Genomic DNA, 22,219 nt, shown 5'->3' on the forward strand with positions numbered 1-22,219 from the left:
ACATAGTCCTCCACAGTCGCAACGTACGACTGACTGAACTGTACTTTTGTAGCGGTTTGACCAGACCTTCCTTCACTTTCTCCAAAAGATTTTTATAAATAGACCCACTTTGATATAAATAAGATGGTGAAGCCTTTAAATCCACAAACAATGTTGGGTTTGGGTTACAGACTTACAGTAGATACATCACTCTAAATCAAGCAAAAAAGCCCAATAAATATATACGAGTAAAACAGGCCCATATAGTCAGAAAAGCCCAGTAAAGACCTTAAGCTTTAGGGTTTCAAGCACCTTTATAAAGCCGTATGTAAATTTTCACCTCCATTTCTCTCTTCGTGCCTTAGCTTCTAACACCGCCGGTTGTAATCACAGAGGAGGCGACAACATGGTGCACGTTTGCTACTACCGCAACTGTAAGCCTCCCCTTCCCTCTGTAGTTCTCATTCTCTATTCGATCAGCGTAGTGTGTTATATGTTCGAACTTACTGATAGATTGTTAATTACCGTATGTTTCTGTCATTGTGTTTGCGAATCTGTAGTTAAAGAATCACAGATCCGTTTCGAAGATGTGTTGTTATGTTGCTAAGAGTTTTGTTTATTTTGGAATGTGTGTTTGTGTAATAGATGGAAAAACATTCAAGGGCCCACGTCGTCCTTTCGAGAAGGAGCGTCTCGACTCCGAGCTGAAGCTAGTTGGTGAGTACGGTCTCCGTAACAAGCGTGAGCTCTGGAGAGTGCAGTACTCTCTTAGCCGTATCCGTAACGCGGCTAGAGATCTTCTGACTCTCGACGAGAAGAATCCCAAGAGGATCTTCGAAGGTGAGGCACTCCTCCGTAAGATGAACCGTTACGGTCTTCTTGATGAGAGCCAGAACAAGCTCGATTACGTCTTGGCGTTGACCGTTGAGAATTTCCTTGAGCGTAGGCTTCAGACCATTGTGTTCAAGTCTGGTATGGCTAAGTCTATCCATCACTCCCGTGTCCTCATCAGGCAGAGGCATATCAGGTATTTGTCTTTGTTCAATTCTAAGTTTGTTACTTTTCAGTACCGGCATTGTCTTAATCTTGGTGGTTTTGGTTCGGTAGGGTTGGGAAGCAGTTGGTGAACATTCCTTCATTCATGGTGAGACTTGACTCACAGAAGCATATCGACTTTGCTCTGACCAGTCCCTTCGGTGGTGGACGTCCCGGTAGAGTGAAGAGAAGGAATGAGAAGTCTGCTTCCAAGAAAGCCTCTGGTGGTGATGCAGACGGTGATGACGAAGAGTAAATCCAACTCTCACCTGTTTTAGCTATTATGAAGCAATCTGCGTTATGATACAATGTAGTCTGTTCTTTTCCGGTGGATTGTTTTATGTTTTTACTTTCGCTCGAATGTCGAACTTCTGCTTATTTATTTGTTACAACTTACAAACATCATCCCTTCAAAAGTTTTGTCTTATAAGTCTCTTTTATACTGGTATCCAAAATAAATCAGATAGGTCTATGATATCTTAATGGCATATCTAGGGCTCAGCAAAAAAATTTCGAAGAACCTGGTCCGACTGCTGAGATAGAAGACACCTTATGGGCTGAGGCCCAGACTAAAGAGGGTATAAAAAGAGGGTCTTCATTTGGTGGGAATGTTATATTGATGGTGCATGGAAGGAACAAGATCCTTTTACAGGGCAAGGAGTCTATCACCTTTACATGCAGAATGTGAAGCTTTGATATTGGCGATGGAATGCATGAAGACTCTACATATCTCGGAGGTAGTGTTTGCAACAGACTGCTCACAGTTGGTAAAGATGGTGTCTACTCCAACAGAATGGCCGGCTTTCACTACTCACATGGAGGATTTTCTAAGATGTAAGGAATACTTCTCCACTTTCACTATTCAGCATATTCCAAGGGCACAAAACACAATGGCGGATAAGCTAGCACGAGGTGCTAGGACTCAGCCTTCTGCTATGGTATATGTTGACTCCGTTCTTCCCAGATGGTTATCGGCTCAGGAATCTACTTAGTTTAGTTTTGCTTCTTTGTTGAAAAAAAAACCTGGTCCAAAAAAGTAATATTAAACTTTGAAATTGATTAAATATCCTAATAGTTTAAAATTTAGATATATGTATATATATTTTTTTGTCATTGTGAAATATTACATAGACGACATTACAGCTGACAATTTTATCTGCCTTACGAGGATTCACATTTGACTGTGTCACCCTGAACCGCCCTATGAGATCCATTCCTAACGGTACCCCTTGCGCCATGCTGAAGATTTCGGATAAGTATTTAGAGAACCGATCCGAATCACAATATTTTGAGTATCTGAATGTATCCGAAATAGATTGAAATATACCCAAAACACCCAAAACACCAAAAATATCTATTGATTCTCTATCCAAATATTCAAACCAAATCAATTTATATGTTAAATTTACATATTTTGACATGTTATTCAAAATTATATGCAATATATTATTTTGTTGATGACTTTTTAAAAAAATAATGTATATAATGCATTTTTAAAAAAACATTAAAATGAGTATTCGAACCTGAACCGAAACCGAAACCGAAAAGATCCGAACCAAAATTTAGAAATCTCCGAATAGAGTTGAAATCTATGATTTCGAAAACCCAAACCCAAATAGACCCGAACCGAATCCAAAAGGGTATCCGAACGCCTATTTCTAGAATATATCTCTTGGGGCTAAAGGTTTCTTTTAAAACTAAGCCCATATATTGAGATATTTGGCCCATATCCATTGTATTGTTAGAGTTGACTGACTGTTGGCTTTAAATTTTTAATTCATTTAAACCGGAGTTTACTATTCTTAAAAATCTTAGTGATATCGCCGGCCGGTATTATATAAATACGCTTGTTTACTAACACTCAGCATACTGTCTTAACACACGTGTTACATGCGACCCACGTGGAGACCATCTAACCATAGTAAAACAATTTTAAGTACCGTTAAATTTGTTTTTATACTTCAAGATTCATGCGATGGTCGGTTATTCCGACACGTAAATGAAAATAGTGGTATCATTTAGCCTTCGATGTGAGCCAGGAGACAACCAAATCAATCCCATCTTTACACATATTAAACATTCGAGTATCGTCTTTCTCAGTTTAATATACTTTATTACACTACTTGAATATCTGCCGATGGATTGATTACCTTTCTATTACCAATCATTCGACCATTATAACTTTTATCAATACTAAGAAAACTATACTGACATCACCACACGTTTCGAATACAACAACAAATCTGCATAAATAATCTAAAAGTAAAATTCAAAATCTTCCGGTTTGATTCCATCTATGCCGGAACAAGTCTACTTAACTAGTTTTTCAGAAATCTATTTACAACTAAACTCAATTTAATGATATGAGAGGAAAATATCTGGTATTAATAAATAAAATATCAGAACTAACCTCCATCTGTACCCTAAAGGAACATTGAGCTTAGAACATGTTCATTATAACAAAATCTAAAGAGATTTTTTGGGGATGACATGGCAATAACCTTTGGAAGTTATCGAACTAGCGTTTGGGAAAATGCCGAACAAAACGGCGCCTGATTAGGTCGTTTTAAGATCCGATTTCCTCCTCTTCCACACGTCTCGTCTCAATCGGTCAAACAACACATAGAGAGATCCGGACCACCCGGTCCATACCATTTCTCTTACCGACCAGCTCACTAATTCTCCACGTGCCAAAACTTCCACGGTGTAAATTTCTCGTGACGTCATCAATACCGACACGTCAACACTAACTGTTTTCTTTTCATCCCGTTAACAAGCTTATCTTCGGTATATAAATAGTACCAGTAAGCTCTGTTTCACATGTCTTCACAGTTCACAATAAATTTCACATTTCGAATTTCGAATCTTTCTTTCCCGAAATCTCTTTTTGTTTTATATATAGAGGATGAGTATGAGAGGAGAAGCTGAAGCGTGGCCGGAGATGGAGGCGATAGCTAGGAAGATGGTGGAGGAAGTTGAAACAGAGAGCAGCGGATCGTCCGAAGCTGAGACTGAGTCTCCAAGATCCGTAGGACGTTGGACGGCTAAGGAGAGAGTGCACAGCCAGGTCTTGAAGATCAGAGAGGAGGATCATTGCGTTCTCGAGAATCGTCGATATCTTCATCGTCCACATGGTCTCAGTTTCTTCTTGATCTCGAGGCCGAACTTGCCGTGTTCACCTCTCAGTGGCAAAGTGAAATCCCTTAACGCGATTCAGTGATATGACTCTCCCATGTCCCATCGATCAAAGGTTCGTCTCTATGTTTCTCGGTTTTTTCTCTATGCGTCTGATCATGTGTTTAGGTTATAAATATATTCTTTTTTTTTGGTTTAATTATAAATATATTCTTCAAATCAGATATTAACTAAACTAAACTTGAGAAATTCCCTACATAGACCTAAATTTTTTTTTATCACAAATACTGACTCTAAATATCAAAATGACCAAAATATATATATATTTTTTTTTGCTTTAACCAAAATGTTTAATTAAGGTTGTATTTTTAGGATTTAGGATTTAGGATTTAGGGTTGAAGTTTGGTAGGGGGTATGATTTCAAATTTTAAAAACTAAAAATATATTAAAATTTTCAAAATAAATTTTTTTATTTTGGTTATTTTGTTTTTTTATGTCTATTTTTGTGACATAAACAAAAAAAAAAGGTCTATTTGAGAAAATTGCCCAATTAACTTTGCTTAATCGTTTTGTTGTGTGCAGGTGTTCTGTCCTGATGCGTTTTCTTTTTAAGTTCTCTGTTTTTTCTTTCTTGTTCGTTGTGTTACTGGAAGAACTCTTTAGAGAGAGCCTTTCTCTTGTCATAATGTCATTTGTATATAAACCGTGAATGTATATATGAGTTCATGAAACTTTATGCTAGACTTTTGTTTACATATCTTTCTCTATACGCCTGTAATTATCAACTACGTTCATACATATCATGTGTTATATCGGCCAAAAAGAAATGACTAAGCCCTCTGAAAAATAAGATACAAATTAGGGCCACCTACTAGAGTTTGAATTCAAAAAAATACTTTTAGTTGAAGATAAGATCGACTAATGCGAAGAAGCTATTTACTAATAAAAAAAAAACTTTATACTCAAGTCAAAAAATATTTATTATAGTTTTATTTTATTTCCCATTTCAATACGTTTACTTCATACATATGATTCTTCAGAGAAAATACACAAACAATTTTTCACAAATAATCACAATTTCACGAGAATATCTCGACTTAATTAACCATTCTGCACTTCTTCCGAACTTCCCCGGCCCGACCGGTCAAAACCCCAATCCGACCCATCTTCACCATAGAGACACCAAAGTCCTTAAAGAAAGTAGATCCATAGCTTTTTGTTTGCTTGAGAACGTAAGACTTAGTTTCTTGGTTGTCCAAAAGAGCTGCGTCAGATTGAAAGAACCCTCTTCTTTGAGACACAAGCTTGAAGTAGCTTTTGTCGAATGTTTTGAAGCTTCCTGGATCCATTTCTAGAGCCGTCGTGGTATCGGTAGGCTTGCATCTTCCTCTGAGGTTGGCTGCGTATTCCGTGTCTAGGTTCGGGTCGCTGTCTCCTTTTCCGGTGAAATTGTAGAGTCGGTTTGTGATCAGAGGACAATGTCCGTTCCCAACCGTGTGTCCACCTATCAACATGTAAATACATACATATTCAGCATAATTTTTTTTTTGTTATGGAATATTTTTAACCGTAAGACTTAGTTTGGTTGTCTATCAGAACTATCTATTTTAGTTCTAACAGAGTTGACCTGAACTGAACTTGGTAAATATTTTATACTGTAGCTAGTTTTTCCATTTTCAGGTCAGCTCTATTATAACTTGGTTAATTGAACCTGCTAACACAATATTTTTCTTGTTTGTTCAGAAAAATGGACTGTTAATTATATGATACGCTATTCTAACAATCTAACTTCTAATATATGTTATGAATTTATTGATTATATAACATACCTGAAAGCACAACGAGGTCTTTCTTGTCGAGGCCTTTGGAACGAAATTGGGCGATAAGGCTAATGATATTATCAAATGGTGATGGTAAGTTCGCTCTGGCTTCATTGATGTTTGTAACCCGGCCGTCTCTTCTTCCCGTTTCAACTCCCCATGACGGTCCATTGAGCTGAAAATATATTAATGATTGGGATATCATATTAGAAATATTACTATATTACAATTTTTGGAGTATATTTATTTTGAGATCAGTCATAAATCTGCGACTAAATTTGTATCCAAACCTAATTTCTAGAGTTTAAAATCACCATGTGAACTTCGTAACAGACATATAGATTTCGTGAACCCAACCAAAATAAAAAAATATACTAGATAACTATATGTCACTTAATATTTAGATATAAATTGATACTAACCGCAACCACTGCGTCTCTAGCGACAAGGGCCAATACATCAGAGCAAGAAACAACGCCTGGACACTCCTTTTCTACAGCTGCCTTGACATTATCTATGATCTCAAACCCTCGAAGGCTGAGATTAGGAGGCGCATTCTTTTCGTCCTTTTTGTTCTTTAGCTCTAGCAAGACCGACCCTTCGCATCCCTAAACATGGTTCATTCATTAGGTCGACAGAATACTAAAAATATGAATTGGAAATTAGGGTTGTCATCAAGAAAGAACATTACCCTAACGAAACAGTCGTGGAAGAACATTCTGAGCAAAGGAGCTCCAATTGTCCGATCCTTCTTTATCGCATCGAGGACAGACTTCTTGACAATACCCTCAGCTTTCGGGCATGTGTTGTCATAGAACCCGACTTTCAACCCTTGCGCATTGGTTTGAGCAAACAAAGAGAGCAAGAGCAGTAGTACTTGAAGAAAGATGAGACAAGAGATATTCATATGCAAAGCAGCCATATCGTTATAAGCGTTCTATTTTGACTATGATGGTGTTGTTACTTATACTAACATGATCTTGTTTATACTGTCATGGGAGTTGTGAATATTGTAGTTTAAATTATCAATAGATGTTACAAAAGTACACTAGTTGTATGGGAACGTTTTGTAATTTTTATCAATTATTATTTGTGGAATATCATTTGTATATGGATTTTGGGTTGCTTGATGTATATTTACTATTGCCAACTGAAAAAGGCGGCCAAATACAGTCTCAAACAAGAAAAAAAAAACAGTATAAACATAATATAACTTTGGTAATTATAGGCCATCTCGTCAATTAGGTGTTTAAAATAAATATAAATTGTTTGATAGTTAATAAGAATAGTAATTTGTCAATATTAACTAACTTGAAATTGACAAGCAAACCACAAAGTTGAAAAACTATATTATGTTTAGTAAACGCAACACGAGCCGTTCCGAATTATTTATTTACACGTATACAATGGCTGGTAGGTAGGAGAATTAAAAATGAAACAAATTTTGCTTGCGAAACTGAACTTCTAAACTGACAAAGTGACAATGATACGGTAGGAGAAAATAATACAGCTTAACAACAACATTTGATATAGTTAATTAATATTCTTTTGACAATATTTTACGAACGCTTTGGACTTTTGTTTAGTCACAGCAATTATTGTGTGTGTACTGGCTTGATATTAACATTTCAACGTCCATTGTCCATTGCCCATTGCCCATTGCCCATTGCCCATTGCCCATTGCCCATTGAAGTGGTCATATAGGGTTAACGAAACGGGCATGAATTGTCCACTGGACTGGACATGTAGAGGCCCATCTAAAAGAACGAAAAAAAAAACAAGTTGATGAGCACGTCTCCCCAAATCTATTTGTTGATGACATATCAATGGGAGGATACTATAAAAATACGTTTACAAGAAAAATTTTAGACGGTTTTCACAGCTCTGTGTGCGTCTTTCTTGTCCATTATGCGAATTGATTTGTTTAGTTTGCAGTTTACATAAATTAGTTTAGTGGTTTAAAGCAAGTTAGGCTATTCTTGTAATATTGTAATACATTTATCTCTATTTTTATCAGAAGATATTGCAGTTATTGAACTCCTTACATCTATATATTTGTTGAATTCAGACATGCTTAACTAGCATTAGTAACAAGTACGAACTACAAATACAAATTATAGACAGAAATTGGAGACATAAATATTTCTTACTATACCTATGACAGAAGTGTGTCGCTGGTTACAAGAAACAAAAATTTAAATTCGAGACATCAGATTAAGAATAAAAATTTAAATAAAATAATTTTTTTTGTGGCACATATTTGATAGACATTTAGACTACAAACAGACTAAGACAAGCATTCACAATCAATGTCTATATTTCCAAGAACACCCGTCCCTCTCCTTGATGATTTTGCCTATATCATATCTATCAAAAATTTAAGACGAAAAGATATAGGTGTAATTAAGATAATAAGATTCATAAGTCAATTTCTATTTGACCTGCCAAATTAGTCCTCAAATCTTGAGAGAAGCTAATCATGATTTATTAATTGATCGAACAAGATCCTTCTTCTATGTTCTGACCATTCACAGCTTGCCATGTCAGTATCCAAAAGTTTGGATAATTTTTATGTAATGCCTGAAGACCTAGATAGAACTAGCAGAAGTTTGAATAACTTTCCAGTGCCATGTGCCTTAGAACATGAGTAGTGTCTAGAGAAATGTCACAAAACATTATTAAACTTTAGCTAGTTTTTTTTTTTTTCTTTTCACATTTCATAGGTTATAATCTTCATAATCAGGGCATATATATGTATGCATCACTAGTATCGTTCATACTAGAGATGCCCTGATTATGAAAATTATATTTTGCAATTTTCATAATGTTTTCTTTTGTCTTGCAAAACTTATTTGGATGATATAATATGTCTCAAAGCGCAAGTTATATTAACACTTGTTTTCAATTTGTTTTAATACATAATCTAAACTTTAATACAATGCTAATTTTATGAATGTTTCGTTTAAAATAGGCGACAAGCGAATTCACCATATGTTTATATGATATTTTAAATCTAACACGTTTTTATATATGAGATTCTTAGAAATCATATATAAGTTATATATATATTTTAAAGTTTCTTTTGTTTTGTTTTTGGTTAGTTTCAAAATAAAGAAACCCATGACATTTTTGATTCTGGAAGTTGTAGATATTTGGTAAGAGTCATGACTAGTGAGACGCAATATACTGTATACAGTGTTTACCTAACCTACCCGTAAAGATTCGGTATTAGTTAATAACATGTTTTTTAATCTATTATGTTAAATTTGAAGCACAACAAACTTAAACAAACGGCTTAACTTGAAGCGGACCCAGGTGAGAAAAAGAGATATGATAGTGCTACACCTTCATTTTTTTAATAAAATCAACTTAAAATTTATTTATATACCCCTAATATATATAAGTTATAATATGTGTCTCATACTAAAGCTTTCGGTCTTCCAAAAAGACGTAGAGATTTTGAAATTGTTATCTCGTAACTGTAAAAAAGATTGATATACAAAATAGTGTCATGTGGGAGGAGGGGCGTGAAGGGTGGATATGCTCCTGATTAGAGGGGGAGAAACGAGTGTCATGTCATCGCATGGGAGCTTAAAAGTTGTTTTGTTTACAACAAAACTAACTTCAAAATATTAAAATATAAATAGTCCCACCTTTGATAAAAAAGAAGAAGAAATAGTCCCACTTTTGTATGCTCATCAGCAAACATTTTTCTTTAATGTCCAATTCATCACACCATCTCCTTGTTTTCTAAATATGTATCATGCATCTACTCATCATCATCATCTTTCATTCATGTTAAATTAGATGGACTTCTAGTGTAAATCGACGGATGATAATTGGATTGGCTAATTTCTCTTATGTATTACATAAGACCTCTTCTAACTTTTGATTTAAAATATTTTATATCATAATTTTTTATATTATATACGCACTTTTGAGATGATAAGCATTTGAACATCAACCTCATAATATTAAGACAAAGATTAATAAATAAAATTTAGGTTTAGATAAATTATGGATCTGGTTAGACTTCATAAATCGAACTCTAATACCATGTTAATTAAATAAAATTTTAACTAAACTAATTTCTGATAAATAAATTGATTTATCTCTCTTATTTTTTTTTCTCGTCTAACCTTATTTCTCTTTTCAGAACTATAGTTTACACCTCCATCAAGGAGGAATTTGAAAATATAAACAAACAGGGGTGAAGCCACCTTATGTACTATGGGTGCATGTGCACCCTTGATAATTTTGTAAGGTAAACCATTAAGAGTTTGGTAGACCAGATGGTAAAACGCTAGGGTGTGCACCCCCAATAATTTATGCTCGAATCCTTTTTATGTCTCATTTTCTTTTCTTATTAATAATGTACCCAGTAGATAAAATTCCTAGCTTTGCCTCTGGAAACACAGCCTCTTTGGCCAATTTATCCGCAGCCGCATTACATTAGCAGGGTAATACTTAAAAGAGACAAAATTAATAGAGTTGATCAACACGCCAAATGTCTTTTCCAACTTTCAATATTCGAGACTGTATCGCTAATAATTCATATTTTGCATATCATCGTCGTCAGTTCGTCACCATGTGTTTTAGGAAAACTATCGGTCTTACGAAAAGTTCGGGGTAATTAGGTTCGGTGGGGTGATGTAATTTCATTAGAGATATAAATAAATAATCCTAAGCATCTACTGAGTATACCTGAGTCATACACACACGTGAAATAGATCTTGGACTAAGATTAGCCCCTCCCACTGATAAAAAAAAAAAAAAAGATTAGCCTCCCCCCCACCTGGGTCCGCTTAACTTGAAGCGGACCCAGGTGAGAAAAAGAGATATGATAGTGCTACACCTTCATTTTTTTAATAAAATCAACTTAAAATTTATTTATATACCCCTAATATATATAAGTTATAATATGTGTCTCATACTAAAGCTTTCGGTCTTCCAAAAAGACGTAGAGATTTTGAAATTGTTATCTCGTAACTGTAAAAAAGATTGATATACAAAATAGTGTCATGTGGGAGGAGGGGCGTGAAGGGTGGATATGCTCCTGATTAGAGGGGGAGAAACGAGTGTCATGTCATCGCATGGGAGCTTAAAAGTTGTTTTGTTTACAACAAAACTAACTTCAAAATATTAAAATATAAATAGTCCCACCTTTGATAAAAAAGAAGAAGAAATAGTCCCACTTTTGTATGCTCATCAGCAAACATTTTTCTTTAATGTCCAATTCATCACACCATCTCCTTGTTTTCTAAATATGTATCATGCATCTACTCATCATCATCATCTTTCATTCATGTTAAATTAGATGGACTTCTAGTGTAAATCGACGGATGATAATTGGATTGGCTAATTTCTCTTATGTATTACATAAGACCTCTTCTAACTTTTGATTTAAAATATTTTATATCATAATTTTTTATATTATATACGCACTTTTGAGATGATAAGCATTTGAACATCAACCTCATAATATTAAGACAAAGATTAATAAATAAAATTTAGGTTTAGATAAATTATGGATCTGGTTAGACTTCATAAATCGAACTCTAATACCATGTTAATTAAATAAAATTTTAACTAAACTAATTTCTGATAAATAAATTGATTTATCTCTCTTATATTTTTTTTTCTCGTCTAACCTTATTTCTCTTTTCAGAACTATAGTTTACACCTCCATCAAGGAGGAATTTGAAAATATAAACAAACAGGGGTGAAGCCACCTTATGTACTATGGGTGCATGTGCACCCTTGATAATTTTGTAAGGTAAACCATTAAGAGTTTGGTAGACCAGATGGTAAAACGCTAGGGTGTGCACCCCCAATAATTTATGCTCGAATCCTTTTTATGTCTCATTTTCTTTTCTTATTAATAATGTACCCAGTAGATAAAATTCCTAGCTTTGCCTCTGGAAACACAGCCTCTTTGGCCAATTTATCCGCAGCCGCATTACATTAGCAGGGTAATACTTAAAAGAGACAAAATTAATAGAGTTGATCAACACGCCAAATGTCTTTTCCAACTTTCAATATTCGAGACTGTATCGCTAATAATTCATATTTTGCATATCATCGTCGTCAGTTCGTCACCATGTGTTTTAGGAAAACTATCGGTCTTACGAAAAGTTCGGGGTAATTAGGTTCGGTGGGGTGATGTAATTTCATTAGAGATATAAATAAATAATCCTAAGCATCTACTGAGTATACCTGAGTCATACACACACGTGAAATAGATCTTGGACTAAGATTAGCCCCTCCCACTGATAAAAAAAAAAAAAAAGATTAGCCTCCCCCCCCCCCCCCCCCCCCCCCCCCCCCCCCCCCCCCGTCCCCTCCCTAGTGGTTAGATACCGTACGTTCGTCTAAAGCGACCCATGTAAGTGATCGTTTTTATTGAACAAAACCTAGGTTTACTCTCCGGGGGTGAATCTTTAAATTCACATCACCTTCTATAAAATGTCACGTAAATTATTAAATAAAAAATATTATATTAGAAAAAAATTGCTGAAAAAAAGAATGACGCCAATTTTAACGATGCTAACGCTGCTAGGTAAATCCTAAACCATAAATTTTAAATCTTAAATTTTATACCCTAAATTCAAGACTCAAACTCTAGACCCTAAACCCAAATCTTATAACCTAAACCCATATCCTAGACCCTAAATCCAAACCATATACCCTAAACCCAAATCGTAGACCCTAAATCAAAATCATATACTCTAAACCCAAATCATATACCTTAAACCCAAATCCTAGGCCTTAAACTCAAATCGTAAACCCTAAAACCAAACCTTATAGCGTCTAGGATTAGGGTTTGGGTTTAGGGTTTAGGATTTACGGTTTGGGTTTAAGATTTACGGTTTGGATTTAGAGTTTACGATTTAGGTTTATGGTCTAGGATTTGGATTTAAGGTATACGGTTTGGATTTAAGATCTAGGATTTGGGTTTAGGATATATGCTTTGAATTTAGGGTCTAGGCTGTAGGATTTAAGATTTAGGGTTTACCAGGCGGGCGTTATCGTCGCTAAAATTGACGTCATTCTTTTTTTCAGCTATTTTTTTAATTTAATATTTTTATTTAACGATCTATGTGGTCAGAGAAAATGAGTTGAATTTCCTCTTAAAGGTGAACCTCGTTTTTATTATACCCATATCTATAACTGATACACAAGATCTTCTTGGTTTTCCGTATATGGATTGAACATGGAATTGATTCTCTCACCATGTCTTAAGAAAAAGGCTACTCTCTCAGACCTTTTTTACATAACACATTTTAGGGGTACCGACATTTATTTTTTATTTTATTAAAATAGTTTACCAAATATATATATTTTCTTTTTTGAAAAAGTTATCAAATATATTTTACTTATATATTTTCAGTAATTAATAATTACTGATAATTATCTCTATTTGGTTTAATCTATTTTGCTTCATACTTGTGTCATGATATTTTATATTTTAAATTTACTTATTATTGTAATTTCTTTGTATTTGATGATATTGCTTTTTTTTGTCTATATTTTTATCAAACATTTTATTGGTTAATATTATATTTTTTACATTTATATTAATTTATCACTTATAACTTTACATCTACATTATATATATATATTTCAGTTAACATATATATGATGACGATGTTCACAATCACTTATATAGTTTTATAATAAATTTTTTACTGTTATATTTTTGCCTCCTCTCTAAAATATTAAAATTTGGATATATGTTTTATTGGTATAGTAATTATATTTTCAGAAACAGTTTATAGTAAAAATTTAATATGTTTGCCTTGAACCCCTGAAATGCTATTGTGTTTTCTCTTTGTGGCACTTAACACTAGTATAATATTATAAATTCAAGTGATGATATATTAATGTTCTTTGTTTTATTGACTGAAATTATAAATCGATTCCACACTAAATATTTGTCTTTCTATACTTTCTAACTCCATTTGTTTTTCTATGCTTTATAACAGATTTCAGATGACAATTTACCAATTAGCTCTATATGTAATGATCTCGTGTTAGTTATCACATATACACATCACAATCTAATAAATTGCAAATCACGTGACTGACTCCAATTCTAAACCACTGCTCTCTCTCTTATGCACTTGTCTTCGTCATACCAACGTCCCAATTTAAATTTATTGTATTACTCTCTATTTATCTCTCTCTCTCTCTCTCTGTACAAGTGGTCCTAGCCCTCTATATAACACCGTTTTTTCTCCTCCTTTCTTCTCCCTTTCTCTTAACAAACACAAACAATTATACTTCTTCTTTAACCCACAACGATCAAGAAAAGAGAGTGTTCTAGGATTCACATATATTCCAAATCTCTGCAAAAAGTTTAAACGAAAATGTCGTCTAGCAGGAGGTCGAGACAAGCAAGCTCATCATCGAGGATTAGCGATGATCAGATCACTGATCTTATCTCAAAGCTCCGACAATCTATTCCAGAGATTCGCCAGAACCGTCGTTCCAGCACGGTAATTAAAGTTTCAATTTTATGATATGATATTTAATTTACTTAGGGTTACGTACTATACATGTACATATATAAGTTTCAATTTTATGATATGATATTTAATTTACTTAGGGTTACGTACTATGATATGATATTTAATTTACTTAGGGTTACGTACTATGTTCAATAGACACTCACATTTACAACATGTTGGAACAGTTCCCTAGCTACAGTCATAATATAGTAATTCATGTGGGAGATTGCATTTGAAGTCTCTAAAAGACTTTTGACCATTAACCGGACTTTGAGGAAAGGGGAACATATTTCCCCTAACTTCAGCATTAAGCTAATTCTAATTAATTGTACCTATATTTTTGATTATATGCATTGAATGTGAGACGACTATATCGGTTCACGGACTATCAATTCAATACATGTATGTACAGCCCCGACTTGTTCTTTTCGAATTATATATTTGGTTAACTTGGTTTCTATAAAAACAAGAAAAGGACGAACTTGAGAAAAATAAGAAAGAGGCCTGTTTCTATAAATGGAAGCATCTTTTTCGTTTAGTATGTCAGGGCTAAACAATGTGTTAGTTTCTGTTTTAATTTTATAAGTTATGAGCATTCATCTTAAACTTATTTTTATGAAAATGCATGATATTGTAGTATGCATAGCAATAATCATCTATATCATACTACATCATCAAGTCGTTCCAAAAAAAAATCATACTACATCATTACTCCATGATAAGACTTGCTTTGAATATATAATCAGATTTCTGACTATAAAATGTACATTCTTTAAAATATACAGGTATCAGCATCGAAGGTGTTACAAGAGACTTGCAATTACATAAGAAACTTGAACAAAGAAGCCAATGATCTCAGTGATCGTCTGTCTCAGCTTCTGGAAACCATTGATCCTAATAGCCCACAAGCAGCCATTATTAGGAGCTTGATTAATGAATAACTACGACATACGCCTGATTAGTTGTGCTTTATATATCATTTTATAATCTCGTTGTGAGGGTTATCCATCGGGGTCTCTTCTTATTATATGTTTCTTATATTACAAGTCAACGTAGCCAGGGTTTATATTTGACCCTCTTTTGGTAATTAACATCACGCATGCAACTATTACGCTTTAATTATAATAAATCACATTTTAATTTATTAGTTTAATTTTATATTACAGCTTACTTCGTATAATTTGATATTACATGTATCATGTACGTGTGTTCGTTCGTATCACCTTGTTAGACAAATGAAATGGGAGATCGTCACTACCAAAAGATCAAACTAAACTTCAAAACATGCGTCGAATGAATCGAACCCTAAGTACCTTCATAACAAGACTCTTACAGAGAAATCTGAACCATTAAACCACTATAAATTCGTTAATATATATATACACAGTATTTTCGACTTACAACGTAAATAACAACATGAACAGAAAACAATCGGCCGAATGGCAGTTTTGTCGGTCAAAAAGTTATCAGATGTTGTATAGGTAGATTTCTTTTTCTTTTTGCGGTTCTCATTTAATTTGTAAACAATCTACAGTCAAGATGTGCGAGCTCCTCGACCAAAAGTAAGATGTGTGAGCTCTTTGGTCGAAATATCAAGTGACAGGATCACAAGAATCTTGCTTATTAATGCTGCAATAAGGACATAATAAAGTAAGGCGATCTTTAGCAAATATATATAGTTAGTACAAATTTACAAATAACTTAAATCAAATCTTAAAAGGACTTTGTCGTCTTTTGTGAGCAGATGTGAAATATAGATGACGTTAATATTAAATTTGTCGGAGGATTGGGATCATGAGCCACAAATTTTGCATAAATTAGCGTAGTGATTAAGTTACTTTCGCAAGTCTTACATAAACAGTTACATGAATACATGTAACTAACAAGACATGAATGTAAGTGTGACTGTAACACGATCTTCTTTCATAATTAACCAATTTTTACAGAATGTGTGGACTTCCATCTGGCCGTTGATACGATCTACACTTTCTGTATACATTTTATTTTATTATCAAGTCACTAAAAAAAATATACGGGATGCAACGTCAAAGTAGTTGCCGTAAAATATTCATAAACCAACTATTTTTAGGTTTTTTGTTATAATAACGGTAAGGGGTTTTTGCCAAAACTAACCCACAACTTGATTTTAACCCCAAACTTATACTCAAACTTGAATCAAATGCAAAACTAACCTAAAAGCCTAGTGAAATTACAGCTCAGCCACTTGTGACCAAACAAAAAAACAGAAGCCATTTTTACGAATATAGCCCTAGTAAATCGCCTGAGTCGTCTGAGATGTTGGAAGTCGTCTGGTACAGGTTTATTTTAAAAATAATTTATAAATCTTGTAAAAAAATATTTTGATGCGTGAAAAATAAAAATCAAGTAATTATAAACAGTTTTAAGTTATATAAATTAAGATATGATAAAATTGATTTGTTTTGAAGATAGATGAGTGGAAGTAGTGAATCATGAAATACTTTGGTTTAGGAGTTTGGCAAACATATGTTGTAGTATTGTATGTATTGTTAGGGTTAGATTTTGGAAAACTAAAATATTTTTTTCAAAAATTAGTTTTCACCTATATGTGTTTATTTATGTGTATAGTAAACACTTTTCAAGTTTGATTTGATTTTATGAAGTCTTTAATTAGATAATTAAGTTTTGGGGTTATGTTTAGGGTGTGGACGACTTATATTTCAGTCGTCTGTTGAATAATTTACTCGGACGACGTATATTTTAGTCGTCTGTTGAATAATTTACTCGGACGACTTACATTTCAGTTGTCTGGTGAAGAAATTAAAACAGATGACGTCCAAATATTCCCGCCTAAAATTTTTTAAAAAAATTATTTTCCCGCTTAAATAATTTAAACCAGACGACTTACTTGTAAGTCGTCTGGAAAGTCTTCTATTTTAGTTTTCCGCTAAAAATATTTAATTTCCCGCTAAAAATATTAAACTCTTCTGGACAACTTACATGTAAGTCGTCTGTTTTAATTTTTTCACCAAACGACTGAAATTTAAGTCGTCTGAGTAAAAAATATTTAATCTAAGTGGATTTTTTGTCTCCCTATATAAAGAAAAAATTACACATTCTCTCTCCTCCTCTCAAATGGCTGCAACAAAAATGTAATGTTCATCATTCTAAAACTCTCCAACCTCTCTCTAATCTCTTTGACTTGAAAACACCAAACTTTATATGAATTTTTCAGTTTTGTCTCATGTATTTCTTACTAATCTATCTCTTTTACAGGTTTTTAATCAAATGGTACTCATCTTCCATTAATTTAAAGGTAAATCTATTAATTTTAGATATGTATTTTTGTGTGTTCTATAAATGTAGATTTATCTAATCTTCCACTCATTTTCTCTATTTTTAAGTCATTTGAACGTTTTTGGATATGCAGGTTTTTCAGATCTGGATTTGATATGCAGGTTTTTCAGATCTGGAAGACTTCTTGGACGACTTACCTGTTAGTCATCTGGAAGTCGTCTGGAAGTCGTCTGGACTTCTTGGAAGTCTTCTGACAAAGTCGTCTGGACTTCCAGGAAGTCGTCTGGACTTCCAGGAAGTCGTCTGGACTTCCAGGAAGTCGTCTGGACTTCCAGGAAGTCGTCTGGACTTCCAGGAAGTCGTCTGGACTTCCAGGAAATCGTCTGGACATCCAGGAAGTCGTCTGAACTTCATGGAAGTCTTCTGACGAAGTCTCCCTTTCATAATAGATCTGAGCGTTTTGGTAAGTTCTTATGTCTGATTTTTCTTCATTTGGGAACTTCTTGTTGTATAAAGTTCTTACTTTTTTCCCAAACTAAAACTCTCCAAACCCACTCTAATCTCTTTGACTTGAAAACACCAAACTTTATATGAATTTTCCAGTTTTGTCTCATGTCTTTCTTACTAATCTATCTTTTTTGCAGGTTTTTAATTAGATGGTACTCATCTTCCACTAATTTAAAGGTAGATCTATTATTTTTAGATATGTATTTTTGTGTGTTCTGTAAAGGTAGATTTATCTAATCTTTCACTCATTTTTTCTAAGTCATTTGAACGTTTTTGGATATGCAGGTTTTTCAGATCTGGATTTAATATGCAGGCTTTTCAGATCTGGAAGACTTCTGGGACGACTTACCTGTTAGTCGTCTGGAAGTCGTCTGGAAGTCGTCTGGACTTCCTGTAAAGTCGTCTGGACTTCCTGTAAAGTCGTCTGGACTTCCTGTAAAGTCGTCTGGAAGTCGTCTGAACTTCCTAAAAGTCTTCTGACAAAGTCGTCTGAACTTCTTGGAAGTCGTCTGGACTTCTTAAAAGTCGTGTGGTCTTGTCTACTCAAGTGGAATCCAAGCTTGTCTTTGTAGAGGAATGATCTATAATAGTTTTGTTTGTGGTCTGTTTTGTGAATTGCATGTCTACTCTTTTAGTTGTGAATTTTTTGTAAAATCAGTAATAATGTTTTCCAAGATGTATTAAATGTGCTAACAATGTGTTTACACATTTACAAATCAATAAAATAATAGACTTCAGTAGCCTTTTTCTTATCTTTGGATCTCTCATATGCAATAATAAACTCCAATGGCCTTTTTATCATCTTAATAAACAAGAATGTTGGTAGCTTTATATTGATACAACATTTTAAGAAGTATTTTAACCCTTCTTCCAACTCATAACAATAGTCATCATTATTGTCTATAAGAATAATACTTAAGAGATGGAAACAAACAATAGTAACTAGTCAAAGCATATCATATTTTATTATAAGTTTGCGTTGAAAAACTTAGTCAAATTTAGTAAAACTAAGGGAGAGAACATATTTTGTAAATATGAGTTTTACATATCTTGAAGTTACTTATCATTCTTAAAAATAAAAGTTATTCAAAAACTAACGTAGAAGACTTAAAAACTAGCGGAGAAGACACGGACGACTTCAATCTAAGTTGTCCAGACGACTAAACTATACGTCGTCTGGTCAACACAGAGGTTATTTTTGCAATTGACTTTGAAATCTGTTATTTCGGACGACTGAAAAATAAGTCGTCTACTATTGTTTGGCTAAAAAAAAAATTCCAAAAAAGCTAGACGACTTACATTTCAGTCGTCATAGGTTAGTTTTCCATTTGACTGGATAATTTCAGAAGTTTGACTTTTCTGGACGACTTACATTTCAGTCGTCTAGTGAAAATTAAAATAATAATATTTTTTTTAAAGTAGACGACTTACAGTTAAGTCGTCATAGGTTAGTTTTGCAATTGAAAAAAAAACTTCAAGATTTAATTATATACAGAGACTTATAATTCAGTCGTCCACGAGACGACTGAAATGTAAGTCGTCCAGGATTTACGAGGTTTGACCAGAATCTCAGAAAAAAATCCTGGACGACTTACAAGTAAGTCGTCTCGTGGACGACTGAAGTATAAGTCGTCTGTGTATAATTAAATTTTGAAGTTTTTTTTTTCAATTGCAAAACTAACCTATGACGACTTAACTGTAAGTCGTCTACTTTTAAAAAAATATTATTATTTTAATTTTCGCCAGACGACTGAAATGTAAGTCGTCTGGGGAAGTCAAACTTCTGAAATTATCCAGTCAAATGCAAAACTAACCTATGACGACTGAAATGTAAGTCGTCTAGGTTCTTTGGAAATTTTTTTGAAACCAAACAAAAACAGACGACTTAACTTTCAGTCGTCTCAGGTTACAGATTTCAAAGTCAATTGCAAAAATAACCTCTGCGTTGACCAGACGACTTCCAGGTAAGTTGTCTACAGCCAGACGACTTCCCAAGTAAGTCGTCTAACGAACAGATCTGGAAAAAAACTCGATGTCATACCTTAACTTGGTGAGATAAGTTCCTTAGCATACATAAGGCTTCTCCAAGCACACAGAATCTCAAACGAAAGTAACCCACCCAAAATCGTTAGCTTCTATGACTCTATGAACCATAAAAAAAATTTAGAATCAAAATCTTGGGTTTTTTTAGCTCATTGTGGAGAGAAAGTGAGAGATATGTTGTGTTTAGTTCACAAGAATGGAAAAAGAAGAAGGGTAAATCGATTTTGGGAGCATTAAGAGCTTCAAATTGGTTGTTCATGGTGGTTGTGGCATTGATGACAATGACAATCTTGTAATTACTTGAAGATAATGAGGCTGAGAGAGTAAAAATGTCATTTTCGAAAAAAAAAAGAAAAAAAAAATTGATGGCATTTTCGTAAATTATATGAACTTGTGGGGTGAATAGGGCAAAACCAATTTTCAAAAAAAAAAGAGGTTAGTTTTGTGTTTGACTTTAAGTTATAGGTCAATTCTGCAAAAAGCCCTAACGGTAAAGTGGTTAAATCAGTTGAGTGTGGATATGATTCTGTAGTTTAACAACGAACGAGAAACTTCACCAAGAAAATATAGGAAATGGAGACCTACTGACATGAACCTTTGACTTTCTAGGTTAGTTAAAATATTTGATAAAGATTACCTACAGTAGAATTTTGTTTGATTATTTCGAAGGACATAAAGTTTTAGATTTGGACCTATTGTTTTCCAACGGGTAATCAAAGTAACTATACCTGAAATGATTTATCTACTGTTCACACCGACTAATATCGATTGCTCTTTATTTTATTGATCATGGAAAAGGCTTTGAAAATTACTGATATTCGAACAAAATTATAAATTCCTACAGTAAAGTTGGTGTGCGTGGGGATGGAATCCTATATGGTCCCTTTCAACTGAAACCTACATTAAATTTTATACCTATATTTAGGTGTTTATATATACATGAATATTATATAAAAAATATTATATATATATATACATGAACTGTATCATTTATTTGGGTCAAAGTTTTATATGAATTATATCATATTATGATTAATTTTCCGTTCCAACCTTGTATCCTTCTCTGTTATTATAATGAAATTTCAGTGTGAAATTTTTTATAGAAAATTTATGTTTATGTTTTGCTCGTTTTTATGCGTACAATACTAAAACAAAGAGAACTTCTAACTGTTATTAATGGTGAACCGTATAAATATAATGATGCCTTACTAATATCGTAAAATAAAATTAATAATTTTCCAATGTATACGGTTTAACTTTGATAAATGTCCGCATTGAAGAGAAAAAGTGTATAGTTAAAAGAAGTTAGTCATATCCTCTATATATTAATAGAGAAACATTTAAAAATTTATAATATGTAGTTTGTACTAATTAAAAAAATATTCTGCTGAATTATCATGTAATTAGAATGCTAATTTTGTTTACGTGGCGGCTTGAGAATCAATTGAGAATTTTGTTAGTCCAAAATTAAATTGCTAAAGAATGTTATATTATATAGTATGTCCATTATAGACCATTCATTTATCAAATGAAAATTATAATATATTTTTTCTTAAATAAAATATATGAAATTACCTAATGTGATTAAAATATATATGACAATTAATGATTTTAAATAATAAAGATTTGCTAACAATCTGTATATTTTTTATCATTTTTAATTATTTATTATCAAAATAAATTACACAATTACATTAATCATATAATAAAAATTTAGATTTTTTTTGTATATGTTGTATTTTGAATTTTTCAAAACTAGAATAAATTACTAAAACTATTAAAAGTTTCACATAAACGTTTTGTAATCAAGGTTTAAATTTTTTTCTATAATAAGATACAATGATAATAAAATCATATGAATAAATAATTTTATTTTAATAGGTGTTTATGTTAATATATATATATTTCACATAT

General features: G+C 33.1%; 4 protein-coding genes across 4 annotated transcripts; 3 read left to right on the forward strand and 1 right to left on the reverse strand.

Moving 5' to 3' along the window:
- Nucleotides 1–260: 260 nt before the first annotated feature.
- On the forward strand, nucleotides 261–1,449 carry LOC111213594 (40S ribosomal protein S9-1). Its single transcript, XM_022715388.2, has 3 exons — nucleotides 261–413; nucleotides 625–1,006; nucleotides 1,087–1,449. Exons 1-3 carry the CDS (start codon nucleotides 386–388, stop codon nucleotides 1,268–1,270), a joined length of 594 nt encoding a protein of 197 aa, XP_022571109.1. The 5' UTR covers nucleotides 261–385; the 3' UTR covers nucleotides 1,271–1,449.
- Nucleotides 1,450–3,814: 2,365 nt separating this feature from the next.
- BNAC05G19980D lies at nucleotides 3,815–4,904 on the forward strand. The gene is made up of 2 exons (XM_013825056.3): nucleotides 3,815–4,264; nucleotides 4,732–4,904. Exon 1 carries the CDS (start codon nucleotides 3,920–3,922, stop codon nucleotides 4,232–4,234), a length of 315 nt encoding a protein of 104 aa, XP_013680510.1. The 5' UTR covers nucleotides 3,815–3,919; the 3' UTR covers nucleotides 4,235–4,264; nucleotides 4,732–4,904.
- A 218-nt stretch (nucleotides 4,905–5,122) lies between these two features.
- LOC106385873 (peroxidase 56) lies at nucleotides 5,123–6,964 on the reverse strand. Its single transcript, XM_022715387.2, has 4 exons — nucleotides 6,661–6,964; nucleotides 6,392–6,577; nucleotides 5,979–6,144; nucleotides 5,123–5,653 (listed from the first exon to the last, which is right to left on the reverse strand). Exons 1-4 carry the CDS (start codon nucleotides 6,889–6,891, stop codon nucleotides 5,247–5,249), a joined length of 990 nt encoding a protein of 329 aa, XP_022571108.1. The 5' UTR covers nucleotides 6,892–6,964; the 3' UTR covers nucleotides 5,123–5,246.
- Nucleotides 6,965–14,159: 7,195 nt separating this feature from the next.
- LOC106385100 (transcription factor PRE2) lies at nucleotides 14,160–15,623 on the forward strand. Its single transcript, XM_013825057.3, has 2 exons — nucleotides 14,160–14,467; nucleotides 15,265–15,623. Exons 1-2 carry the CDS (start codon nucleotides 14,339–14,341, stop codon nucleotides 15,418–15,420), a joined length of 285 nt encoding a protein of 94 aa, XP_013680511.1. The 5' UTR covers nucleotides 14,160–14,338; the 3' UTR covers nucleotides 15,421–15,623.
- The last annotated feature ends 6,596 nt before the right edge of the window (nucleotides 15,624–22,219 follow it).

This window comes from Brassica napus, chromosome C9, assembly GCF_020379485.1.
Source record: "Brassica napus cultivar Da-Ae chromosome C9, Da-Ae, whole genome shotgun sequence".
NCBI lineage: Eukaryota > Viridiplantae > Streptophyta > Magnoliopsida > Brassicales > Brassicaceae > Brassica > Brassica napus.

Bases quoted from the DNA above. Each gene is read 5' to 3' on its own strand.
- LOC111213594 (XM_022715388.2), top strand. From the start codon at position 386: ATGGTGCACGTTTGCTACTACCGCAACT. The intron at 414-624 runs GTAAGCCTCCCC...TTTGTGTAATAG, and splicing joins CGTTTGCTACTACCGCAACT to ATGGAAAAACATTCAAGGGC. The intron at 1,007-1,086 runs GTATTTGTCTTT...TTGGTTCGGTAG, and splicing joins ATCAGGCAGAGGCATATCAG to GGTTGGGAAGCAGTTGGTGA.
- BNAC05G19980D (XM_013825056.3), top strand. From the start codon at position 3,920: ATGAGTATGAGAGGAGAAGCTGAAGCGTGGCCGGAGATGGAGGCGATA.
- LOC106385873 (XM_022715387.2), bottom strand. From the start codon at position 6,891: ATGGCTGCTTTGCATATGAATATCTCTTGTCTCATCTTTCTTCAAGTA. The intron at 6,145-6,391 runs GTTAGTATCAAT...ATATATTTTCAG, and splicing joins CTAGAGACGCAGTGGTTGCG to CTCAATGGACCGTCATGGGG. The intron at 5,654-5,978 runs GTATGTTATATA...ACATGTTGATAG, and splicing joins AGACCTCGTTGTGCTTTCAG to GTGGACACACGGTTGGGAAC.
- LOC106385100 (XM_013825057.3), top strand. From the start codon at position 14,339: ATGTCGTCTAGCAGGAGGTCGAGACAAGCAAGCTCATCATCGAGGATT. The intron at 14,468-15,264 runs GTAATTAAAGTT...TAAAATATACAG, and splicing joins AGAACCGTCGTTCCAGCACG to GTATCAGCATCGAAGGTGTT.